This window comes from Brassica napus, chromosome C3, assembly GCF_020379485.1.
Source record: "Brassica napus cultivar Da-Ae chromosome C3, Da-Ae, whole genome shotgun sequence".
Classification (NCBI taxonomy): Eukaryota; Viridiplantae; Streptophyta; class Magnoliopsida; order Brassicales; family Brassicaceae; genus Brassica; species Brassica napus.
In genome coordinates this window covers 64,939,621-64,951,922 of record NC_063446.1, presented here as the reverse complement: position 1 = coordinate 64,951,922, position 12,302 = coordinate 64,939,621, and the positions used below count along the sequence as shown (strand labels likewise).

The 12,302-nt window shown below is 33.5% G+C and overlaps 2 protein-coding genes and 1 long non-coding RNA gene across 3 annotated transcripts; 1 reads left to right on the top strand and 2 right to left on the bottom strand.

Moving 5' to 3' along the window:
• The first annotated feature begins 281 nt into the window (after window positions 1–281).
• On the top strand, window positions 282–1,884 carry LOC106389883 (small nuclear ribonucleoprotein-associated protein B'). The gene is made up of 2 exons (XM_013830228.3): window positions 282–1,149; window positions 1,613–1,884. Exons 1-2 carry the CDS (start codon window positions 401–403, stop codon window positions 1,614–1,616), a joined length of 753 nt encoding a protein of 250 aa, XP_013685682.2. The 5' UTR covers window positions 282–400; the 3' UTR covers window positions 1,617–1,884.
• Window positions 1,885–2,230: 346 nt separating this feature from the next.
• On the bottom strand, window positions 2,231–2,857 carry BNAC03G63880D. Its single transcript, XM_013830232.3, has one exon. The coding sequence runs from the start codon at window positions 2,802–2,804 to the stop codon at window positions 2,403–2,405; it is 402 nt and encodes a 133-aa protein (XP_013685686.2). The 5' UTR covers window positions 2,805–2,857; the 3' UTR covers window positions 2,231–2,402.
• Window positions 2,858–10,994: 8,137 nt separating this feature from the next.
• On the bottom strand, window positions 10,995–11,830 carry LOC106386728. Its single transcript, XR_001277593.3, has 3 exons — window positions 11,701–11,830; window positions 11,338–11,415; window positions 10,995–11,267 (listed from the first exon to the last, which is right to left on the bottom strand). It is a non-coding gene; the product is annotated as an uncharacterized LOC106386728 (long non-coding RNA).
• Window positions 11,831–12,302: the final 472 nt, after the last annotated feature.

Genomic DNA, 12,302 nt, shown 5'->3' with positions numbered 1-12,302 from the left:
AGATTTATTCATACATTTTAAAAAGCCAACGTATTTTTGATTATTCTTAAAGAAATTATTTTTGATTTTCACAGATAAAAAATAATGTTTAAATTTTTGTAAATTATGATTAGAATTTAGAAGAAATTTGTGCTTTGGAAAAAGATTTGGGTGTAGGAAGACTCTAAACCACTTCTAAACCATTTTACAGCCCAGTCTAATATATAGGCCCATTGTTTAATATAAGCCCATAAATAAGTAAAATGTGTACCATTATAAAACCCTAGAAATTTCTTACTAGCGATTCTCACTGCCAAAACCTCCAAATACTGGCTTTCTCGATTTAGTTTCCGAAACCCTAATCTCGATCTCTTCGTCTCGAATCGTCCGGCACACGCGTATTACTACTGAATCGACGACGATGTCGATGTCGAAGAGCTCCAAGATGCTCCAGTTCATAAACTACAGGATGCGAGTCACCATCCAAGACGGAAGGCAGCTCGTCGGCAAATTCATGGCCTTCGACCGCCACATGAACCTCGTCCTCGGCGACTGCGAGGAGTTCCGCAAGCTTCCGCCAGGCAAAGGCAAGAAGATCAACGAAGAGAGAGAGGAGCGACGCACGCTCGGCTTGGTCTTGCTCAGAGGCGAAGAAGTCATCTCCATGACGGTAGAAGGACCGCCTCCTCCCGAAGAATCTCGCGCTAAATCCGGCCCAGCAGCGGCTCTCGCTGGGCCTGGAGTGGGCCGTGCTGCTGGACGTGGAGTGCCTACGGGTCCGCTTGTCCAAGCTCAGCCTGGGCTTGCAGGCCCGGTTCGTGGAGTTGGTGGGCCTTCGCCTGGGATGATGCAGCCTCAGATCTCTCGGCCTCCGGTCATGAGACCTCCTGGACAGATGCTTCCGCCGCCTCCTGCTTTTGGTCCGCCGATGGGGAGAGGTATTCCTCAAGGTCCTCCTCCTCCGGCTTATGGTGGTATGAGGCCGCAGTTTGGTGGACCGCCGCCTCCGTATGGGCAGAGGCCTATGGGTCCTCCTCCTGGTGCGATGATGAGAGGTCCTCCTCCACCTCCTCATGGGATGCAAGGTCCGCCTCCGCCTAGGCCTCCTCCTGGTGGTTTTGCTCCGCGTCCCGGCATGCAAGGGCCGCCGCCTCCGCATAATCAGCAGCAGTGAGTAGGTTTGCAATGAATGCCTTTTGTAGACTTATTGACGTATCTTCTTGTGCTTTTATTAAGAGAGATTATATCAAGCTTGGTTATTTGCGCCTGATTGGTTATAGATTGCTATCCCTTTTAAGTCTAGATGACCTGATATTACATAATGAGAGTTTTTTGCCTTGTATTGATTTGCTTTATCTTCTTGTGTGTTTACTTAGGAACGATTCTATTATGCCACCTTGTTATAATCACAATTCTTATCTGCGCCTGGACAATTCTTTTCAATGTGAACATCTTTACTCTAGGATTGTTACACATTGCTAAACTCTATCAAGTCTAAGCAGAAATTTGAGAAATTTAATCCCTTTTTAGAAACTTCTCAGACGAAATTTCCAGTGACCTCGATTGCTATCCGTGATCACATCCGAGTTTTCTGCGGTTCTGACTACTAATCACCTCTTTGGTACTTGTTTAGGTAAAAGATAAAACCTTGTTTAGAGAGCTGTGGGGCAAACGCATTCAGCTTTTTGTGGATGAAGAAGAAACTTGTGGACGCATCAAAAGACTGAAGTGTGGACTACTCGGATTATCTTTTATGTCAGGCTTATGAATTTTGGATATATAAAGTCATTATCTGTTTGAAATCTTATCTCGATTCGGAGTTGTATGTGTCTTGTCTCTTCATCATCTTCCAATGTTAAGAGGACTAATCAAGTTTAGCTGATAAATCGAATTCTTCAACCTTTATCCTCCCTAGAGTTTGCGGTTACTTTTTGGTTCAGTGTTGTTTGTTTTGTCTGCATCTTAAACCCGACCAGTGGTTTCAAAGTAATGAGTCTAATGACCTCAATTTGCCATCTATAACAGTCTCGTGGCTTAATAACATGCGACTATCCAAAGACATTGATGGATATCTCCTACTCGATTCTCAATTGCCAGTGGAGAGACAAAGCTACTCAGTGCAAAGAAACAACAGCTCTATAGCCAGTTTTGGGAAAATAGCAGAGGACACATTGTTCATATTACTGTCATAGTTAAAATTGTCTCAAAATGAAGAAGAACCTGAGAAACCGGTATTACAGAGTTTGGTAGATAATATAAGCAGTATTCATTTCATTATCCATGTAAAATGTCACATAGCATTTATATAGTACAAGGTACACTAACACTCGATACGATATGTAAAACTAAGATGATAATGATCCAACAGTTATTAAACACAATATATAAGTTTGTGCTAGAACATTTCTTGTCGCCATTCATCTTCACGCGTTGCCTCCATCTCTGTTACCTTCGCTTGGTGAAGAGGGCACCTTCTCAGATTCCTCTTCGCTAGCTCCAGTCACCGGTGTTGCAGGAACAGAAGGATTTGCAGGCTTAACCATTGGGAAAGGCCAGCCGTAGAATGGGAATCTATACCTGAAGAAACCGGATATGGCAGAGTTGGTTGCAGGCTCATCATCAATCTTGGCCATAGAGGATGATGAATCAACCTCGATGGATTCAGAAACAAGCATTGCCGGAGGATCAATATGTCTTTTTGGAGCTTCTTCTGTTGAGGCTGATGCTGCTACAGCCACCACTTTGGGGCTAGAAGAGCATAGCACAAGTGGGGAAGTGAGGAAGATGAGAAAAACCAGGCAGGGGAAGACTCTTGCGTTTGACATTGTTGCTGACTTGTTTGATTTGTGATTGTGTATGTTTGGTGATGATGTTTTGGAGTCAATGGTGTTGTAATATATAGAGTGGGGATTGTAGAGGTAGGGATGAGTTAGGAGACTAATGGTGGATTTCTACTTGTTACCTAAATCTTAAGTTTCAAATGTCGTGCTTATTCTCACGAGCTTGCTTGTTGATAGATATAAGTTGGTAATTTTTATCATAAAGTTCATATTTTTCTTAGCAAAGTTGTTACCTTTTCAACTGAATTATGAGAATGTCACAAAGGTGTAATATCATCAACATTGAAAAAGTAATATATTATTGTTAATTAAGATACATAAGATGAAATTTTTAGTAGATCTATTCTATTAAAATAAAATTCTATTCTATTAAAATAGAAGTCACAACTTCATTTCATGTGTGATATTTTAAGTTGGACTATTATTTAACAAGTTTATAAAACGTACCTAACTTAATTATAATATCTTTTATCTATTTATTTTTATTTAAAATAAACATAAATATTTATTTAAGAAAATTATAACAAAATCTTTTGAAAATATTTTTCATAATCATTTTAAATTTTATTTCTGAAAGTTTATTAATTTAAATTTTAGTTATCATAAAGTACAATAAAATACTTAAGTTTAATTTAGTTTTAATTTATAAACAAAAATAAAAATTATATAAAATATTTTAATGATAATAACAACTTAAAATGATTACTTTCAAAAATACATTTTACAAAGATTTTAAAAAAGATTTTATTGGAAAGAAATATCCATTTCTATTTAAATTTTAAAATAAAATATCTTATTTATTAAACACATAAATCATGACTTATTACTTCTGTGATTTTTTTTTTTAATTTAAACTATCTCTTAGAGGTCACAACTTTAAATGCTTCTATAATGTAACATTGCAATTTATGTCAATAATTTTTAACACAAATCTTATATTCTTATTAATGGTTAAATTTTAATTTACACCCCCTTTCATTTAACCTCTTTACATATCGTATATATAAAGCTTTAATCAACTATTATTAGCGTTTGTGTATTCTATTGAGTTAACAACCATTTCATTTTATTATTTAAAAACTAAACAAATTATTTTTTAATCACTATATATAAAGTAATACATGTCCTACTCTAACCATAAATGGACGAACAATATATATACAAAATGAATATATACATGAACGAATACATTACACATGAACACATTTTTATCATCTATATGCATATTAATTTCATAGCATGAATGACCTATATATGTCAAAAAGTTTGAGTAATAGAATGCCTTTTGTCGGAAAAAAAACACTATATATGTCAAAAAGATTAATATTCCAACACTATTCTATACGAAGATAATACGCATTTATCAAACTGGTTTAATGTTATGGTATATAACATAATTCCAAAAAAGTTTTTATTTTACCTCATATTTGATTCAAATTTTCCTTTAAATTATTATCATTTTTTTCTTAAATACCTTATGTTTATTATTAAAATACAAAATCAACCCTCCCAAAACATTTATAAATGTATAAGAATTATGTATAAAGTTTATAAACTCAACTTCACCACCTAAATATTAAATCCTAAACAATAGTAATTGTTAAACCTTAAGCTCAAATGTTAGGATATTTTTATTGAGTTTATTTTTTTTTTGAATTGTATCCAGCTTAGTGTATTTCAAGCAATTTCTCAAATAAGATATTTACTACAAAATTATTTTTCAAGTACAAAATATTATAGTTTCTTTTTTAAAATAAGTTTTATTGTTTTTAATAGTATCCCAAAAAAATTCATCTCTATTATGTAGGTTCATTTTAATTAATTTTCATATAAATTTCAAATTTTAGAAATAGAACATAAAATTAATATAAATTTCAAATTTTAGAAATAAAACATAAAATTATTTCAAATAGTATTGTTACATAATAATGTTTACAAAATATTATTTAAAAAATACAAAAAAGTTATGTAAAATAGTATTATTAAGTAATAATATTATAAATTAGAAACTTTTAGTATAGAAAAAAAATCTGCACGAATGTGCGGATGAAATTCTAGTTTGAAGTAAATTATTAAATCCACGCTTAGCACGGGCTGTACCCACCTAAATTACTTGTTTTTAAAGATTGCACATGGCGAGACAAGAGTCACAAGACCTAGTATTAAATAATTATATACGCTATCATTGATGTTATAAATCTAATCTATTAAAACTGAAGTACGAACGAAAATTTACCCTTAAAATTTGTAATTATTTACAAGGCAATGTCATTAAAGTATTAAATAACTCTAACATTAATCACAGTCTTTTTAAAATTAATAACTAATTTTCCAAAATAAATGAAAGCTAAATACTTGGATTACATCAAGCCATTAAACCGTAAAAATTAGTAAACATAATACACAAAATAATGGCATTTAAACATTTTTAACTGCTCTCATAAAATTACTCACCGAAAGTTTGTTTTCGTTTATTCCTCGCCAATAGCTGCTCTAACCTGTGCCAAAAGAAATCAATGATCAAGAATTTTATTATTCAAAATTTTTTTTTTAATGATTTTTCTACGTTGTTTCCATAAGCTACATGTTCATTCAAATCACTCTAGCGTCAAAATAATAAGCTGGTGGTGTCATGAGTTTTTTTATGAATCAAAGAACATGTTACATTTTTGTTACTCCTCACATACGTTCATTGAAATAAGATTCTTAAAAGTTTTGAATCAAATGGTCTATTATACTCCTATTTAACCGAAAAAACAATATCTTTTATATTTCGATCTCACATAAAGGAATAAACACTTAACTTCTAACCAAATGATACCGTACAAATAAAACTAAGTTATAGCCACCAAAAGATCAAGACAACAAAAGTTGAAAGCATATCTTATTGATGTTTCAGTGCTAAGTATTAATATGGGTATGGCCAACGATATCCAACTCACCCGCTTATAAGACAAACCTCGTAGAGAACAAAATATATCTAAAAAAACCTTTCTTAAAGTAAACAATTAATTAATTTGATATAAAATCAGTATAAAATCATTTTTACCATAAATAAATATTAAAACATATCAAATTTTCCTGTCCAAAAATAAGTAGTCCATTTATATTATATATAATTACTATTTTAAAATTTTTAAATATTAATGTACATGAATAAAAACTGACATCAAAATAAATAAAACTTCAAATAATTAACTATTTATTATATTAATAATAATTTTATATGCGGTAAAAATACATTCAATACAAAACATAATTCAGTACTGACAAAAATAGTATATCATAAGAAACCAAACATTTTCAATACAAATAATAATTTAACGCTAATATAGTATTATTTTGTACAATAAATATATTGTATGTTTTTAAAAGTTAAAACACGTGCGGGTCAAAATTTATTATAATTTATACTTGATACAATATTAGTTTATTTGAAGAATCATTTGTGGAACTCGTGTGTATATAGTCTTTTCAATAAGAGCATCTCCAAAAAGACTCTTTATTATTTGAAGTTTCAAAATGTTCTTTTCCAAAAGAAAAAACTTAAAATTTAACTTCAAAATTATTTTTAATTTACACTATGCTCCTCATATCTGTCATAACTAATATAAATCCATAAAACTTTTGTAGATAACTAGCACATATATAAAATATTATAGTAATATTAATTAATAAAATCTTACACTAAAATATAAAATTATAATAGAAATACATAATTAAATATTAAACTATAAAAGAATACCACATTATTACATAAAATTATTTTATTAATGCTCCATTTTCGGTTATACAAAATTTGTTTGGACAATACTTTAGAAGTTCCAGAGAAAATTTACTAGACTATTAGTGTTGTTGTAACATTTAAATTTGTGTAATAATTATGTCTTCATGTATATATCTTCTTAAAAAAAATTCATTAAGTTTCTTTTGTAATATTTTTGTTGTCTAATTCTACTTTTAAAATATTATAAACCTTATTTTGATTAAAAAAAACTTTTATGTGTAAAATTTTAATTTATAAAAATAAATTTGAAATATTTAAAATCTATAAAAGTTTTAAATATTAAAACTATGAATGAGAAAATACTTAAGAATCATAAATGTGATGTATAATTAATTATAAGGATCAAGATACAAATAAAAATATGAAACTTCAAATTTAAAGTTTTGAGTAGTGGAACTTCATATTTGAAGTTTCACTTCTTACAACTTTAAATTTGAAATTTTGAAGTTCCTTTTTGGAGAGCAAAAAACTTTATATTTGAAGGTATAGAGTTTCTTTTGGAGATTCTCTAAGTGACAGCCAAAGAAAGCTGTGGAGCGGCGAGTAGCTGTATAGTCTTAAACATGCTTATAAGAACGACTTAATTTGTAAACTCATCTAATCAAATAAGAGTGATAGAGAAATAATCATCAAGAGAGAGAGAGAGAGAGCATCAATGGAGAAAAGGGAAATATACAGTTTGGTGTTAGTCGTAGTGTAGTCTTTATGGTGGGGATGGGCTCAGTGGCGAAGCCAGAAATTTTTTGCACTGGGGTCAAAAAAAATTCAAAGCATAATGTATAAACGACCAAAAAACTACAAATGTATTACTCCAAAAAAGCTACAAATGTACTCGACATTCACTCATAGCTTAAAACTTTTTTTTAAGTTTGTTTATTTTTAATGTTTCTATATTAAAGTAACATTAACAATGTTTAAAATTACAAAATATGTTTAGTGATTTACTAAATTTTTGTAATTATAGAAAAATAAGATTAAAACTAATATAAATCCAAAGTTTTAAAAATAAAAATATATTAGTTGTAATTAAATTTTGTCTTTAATGTTTTGTAATTATTTTTGTGGGATCAAATTTATTTTTTAAATGGGGTCAATACAAAAATTATACAAATTTTATCTAAATTTTTTTTTTACAAAAAAGAAGTGGGGTCAGCTGACCCCCCACCACCCACTAAGCTGCCTCCTCCCCTGGATGGGCTCGGATGCATGCTCTTGGCTACTGCGAAAGATGAAATATACGGTAACTAATCTTGTTAAATTTTATGTGTTTTCTAATTAAAAACCAATTGATAATGAGTAGAGTGATCCATGTTCCTTAATTTGTATTAATTTTTTTGATTGTACGCAATGCAGCTCGTGTTTTCTCTCCAAAAGAGTGGGATAAGCTCGTGCTCAAGTCCAAACTTCCCGTAATAGTTTATTACACGACCATACCCTGCACCAAATCCTCAGATAAACGTTATACCGAAACGTGCATAAAGAACCAGGACGAAATGAACAAATTGGCTAAGGATATGAAGGGGGGAGATCAGTGTGTATAAAATAGATATTAATGACTATCCACGGTTCAAACCAACTGCTATTAAGCACGGGATGAATGGCAAGGAGAGCGGCGCACTCACTAATGGTGGCAAGCTAGAGGGAAATTGGACGTCTACGCCCAAGTCAGATCAATTGTACTCATTCCTTTTGCATAACAACTAGGTTTGTTATTTTTATAAACTAACTATGTGTTAGTTTTTACAAAAAAAACTATGTGTTAGTTTATAAATCTCCATTACAATGTGTTTGTTATTCTTACCTTTTTTTTTTTTTAATTACTTATATTAAAATCATCCCGTAAACCTGGCAATCAGTTCAGGTTACAAGTTCGATCAGTACAAAACCTCCTAAATCAATTTATTACAACCGAGCTTCGCCCGCCCACTAAACCCGGCACATTCCGCTAAGTTGATTCTAAAATCCTTAGGAATCTAAAGCCGTTATCCCCTTCGATGTTGACCACGGGAACGTGAAGTTCACCTCGTTGCCTCGGATGCCGGGAATTTCCGTGACGTCTTTGGGGTAGCTAGCTCTCGATGAACTTTTTGAGATCTTATAACCGTCACCGTCATTACACACAGACACATATGAAGTAGGGAGATAAAACACAAACCATTGAAAATTGCTCCAAGTCCCGCTATACAATCTTCAAAAGCGCCTTGACTAGCCAATGGCTTAGAGACACAATGACTTCCAAACCAAGATCGGTAAGCAAGAAGTCGGGAACAAGTTGAACGCTGCACGAGAACCTGAACTGCTCGAAGACCTGCAAGAAGCATTAGTGCTACCGACACTACCATGAGCAACCAAGGGGAAGCCACAGCACTGGGATGTGCGCAACACCGGATGGAGCCACCGACGATACCAAGGAGACCCGCAGACCACACGGAGCCTTGAGCATCATCTCCAAACGCCGTGTTAGAAAACCTAAGTATGGTAAGCTTACAATGTCACACGAGCAATCGAACCAAAAAGCACACGAGCAAAGACCAAAGAAACCAGTCGACAAAGCTTCAAAGATCGGTTATGAATCACAAGCCGGGAAGATAACAAGCCAAAAAGGAGGGAGGTCGCAGCAACGTCTCGGAGTGACCATAGACGACCAACACCAACACCACACCTCTGGACCTACCACGAGCCACCACCTTAAGAAGAGGTACACACCACCGCCTTCGGTTAAGCTCGCAACCGAGCTAGAGAGAGCTCCGATACCCCAATGGCGAAGACAAACAGAGCTCCCCCTTACCAGGACACCAAGGAAATGACAATCGAACTGCAGCCTTCGCCGCAACATTACAGACCGAAAGACCTCAGATCTAGGAGACCGGAGATCAGATCTGAACAGAGGCTGGACTCACGCCTCCACGCGCAGCCAAACTCTAGAAGCGGCTTAAGGGACCGCCTCCAAAACCCTAAACGCCGACTCCTCCGACAGCGCCGCCAGAACCCATCGCGCCGTAGATCCATGACTAAAGGACTCACACCAGACACAGAGCTTCTCTCGAGCGAAGGTGCCTCCAGGAAAGCTTCAAACACAGAGAAACAAGGTGGCGATAGGGAGGACGAAAGCAGCAGAGGAGCAAAAGAAAACGAGAAGAGAGAAGAGGAGAGGAGCCTCCAGCGTCGGGGCTAACGTGAGTGACGGACGAAGGCCGGAGCCCCCGAGCACCGGAGCGGAATCAAGATCTGATGGCGTCGCTAGGGTTAGAGAAGATTGGGAGGGAGAGACCCTCGAGAGAAAAACTTTCTCTCTCTGTCTCTTTATTCTTACCTTTCTTTATTGGGGGATTTGCCAAAAATGACTCAAAACTTGATTTTGAATACAAAAGTGTCCCCCAAATTCAATCAAATGCAAAAGTAACCCAAAAGCCTAGTGAAATTACAACAGCCCTCTTATGAACAAACAAACAACATGTATTCAGTTTTACCATTATAACCCTCCATTAGAGAAGACTTACAAAGAAGTCTTCTCTATGATGACTTCTTTGTAAGTCTTCTCGTTCACTATATCTTAAAAATAATTTTATAATTTTATAAGAAATATTCAGATGGGTAAAAAATTGAAATCATGTAATAATAAATATTTCTCAATGATGTAATTAAATTTAGTTCATCTGAAATTGAATTATTTCCAACATAGATGAGTGAATGTATATTGGCTCATGAGTCATTGGTTTAGGAATTGGTAACATATGTTATAGTATTGTATGTATATTTAGGGTTAGATTCTGAAGTCTTACCTTCAATTTTTTTCTTTCAAATTGACTCATATATGTTTAGTAAGTATCTAATAAATTGATTTAAACATTTTCTAAGTTTCTTTTAAGTTTAAAAAATTGTTTTTGTATAGTTAATTGATTTTAGGGTCTGGAAGATTCACAGAAGACTTAAAAAGAAGTCTTCCGACACATCCCGCCTAAATTTTAGTAGAATTTAGGGTTTCCACCTAAATTTTTCCAAAATTTAGGTTTCCCGCCTAAATCAAAGTCTTCCATAAGTTATCTAGGAGTCTTCCAGAAAAAGTCTTCTTATGGATTAGATCTTAAAAATAATTAAAAAATTTTATAAAAAGTATTTTCAAAGGGAAAAAGTCAAAATCATGTATTAATAAACATTTCTAAAAGATGAAAATTTAGTTTTACTGAAATTGAATTATTTTTAACATAAATGAGTGAATGTAGATTGAGTCATGATATTCTTTGGGTTAGGCTATGATAACATATGTTGTAGTATTGTTAGTATTTTTAGGGTTCGATTTTGAAATCTCATCTTATTTTTTTTAAAAAAAATTTGAAGATAAGTGAATATCTAATAACTTATATATCTAGATGACATTGCTAGATCCTCAGGAACTAATCTTAAATAACTCGGAACATGAGATTTGCAGAGAACATGAATTTAAATCGAAATCACAATTGGTGGGATTCATGCTGAAACCAGTGTACCAAATACATAAGTCATTGTTTAGCATACATGACCTTTGCCTAAACAATACGTGTGCTAGAAGTAGAGCTAACTGAAGACAGATAGTAATCATGTATGCTTATTTTGGGACAAGGAGGACTAGAGTCAGGTTCAGGGCTAATCTCCCTTTTAATCGGTTGTTTCTCAGAATCAACCTGTAAAATTTCACAATTCCACATTTAGAAACTGAACCAGTACTACAGAAAGCTACGAGATTCGAAGAACCTCCATAGCCATAAACTCTGTTGCAGATGCAAGCCTGTGCATTCACAGTGACAAAGCCCAAACCTTTTAACCCGCGACCTAAGAAAGAAACGATCTGTTAAAACAAAACACTCACTAGAAATGCAGTGCCGTCTCGAAACCCAGGAAAAAAAAAGCATAAAGATTGTTTAAAGATCCAACTTTACACAACCCAACTCAAATTATCGCTCAAAGGATCGAACTTTACACAATCCCAACTCAAATCATCGCATTCGGCTGAGGAATTAACATCTAATCAATGAAACCTACTCTATGCGTAAACGAGTAACAAAGGTTCATAAAAGCCCACAAAGAAAACTCTACGCGAGAGGAAGATGATTGTACCTTCACGAAGGGGCCAAGATTCCCAGCAAGTTTTTGTAACGTAGTCCAAAGTCTAAACCTTTGGTTAGACTATCTGAGAAAAAGATGGTTTTGACGATTTTCTTTCTTCCTTCCTTGTTTTAGAAAGAAAAATCAAATAAAGCAGAGTTTATTAGAGCATTTTTATTGCATCTCTTTTGGTTGGATCTTTTAACCTATTATAAGATAAGCTATATTAGCTTTTAACTAAATTACGTTTCTTAAATAAAAGACGTTTCCTAGGATTTTTTAGTTAAAAACTAAGATAACGTATCTTATATTATGCTAAGAGATCCAATCCAAGAGATCTCCAATAAACATGTTATTAGGGTCACGATTGCCAAATGAGCAAATCTCAGACTCTGGTCTAAGAAAGGTCAGGAAGAAGCCGCCAAGTGAAAATTAAAAAACATTAATTTTAGTTAGGAAAATTACCGAAAGTTGACTACCCAAATAAATTCTACTAATTAGGATGATTAGTGAACTGTTTAATTTCGTTTAGAGTTTTATACCTCACTCTGTAAACAGAAGTACTTCTTATTATTGTACAATTGAAAAAACATTTCAATATTTATGACTAGTGA

Bases quoted from the DNA above. Each gene is read 5' to 3' on its own strand.
- LOC106389883 (XM_013830228.3), top strand. From the start codon at position 401: ATGTCGATGTCGAAGAGCTCCAAGATGCTCCAGTTCATAAACTACAGG.
- BNAC03G63880D (XM_013830232.3), bottom strand. From the start codon at position 2,804: ATGTCAAACGCAAGAGTCTTCCCCTGCCTGGTTTTTCTCATCTTCCTC.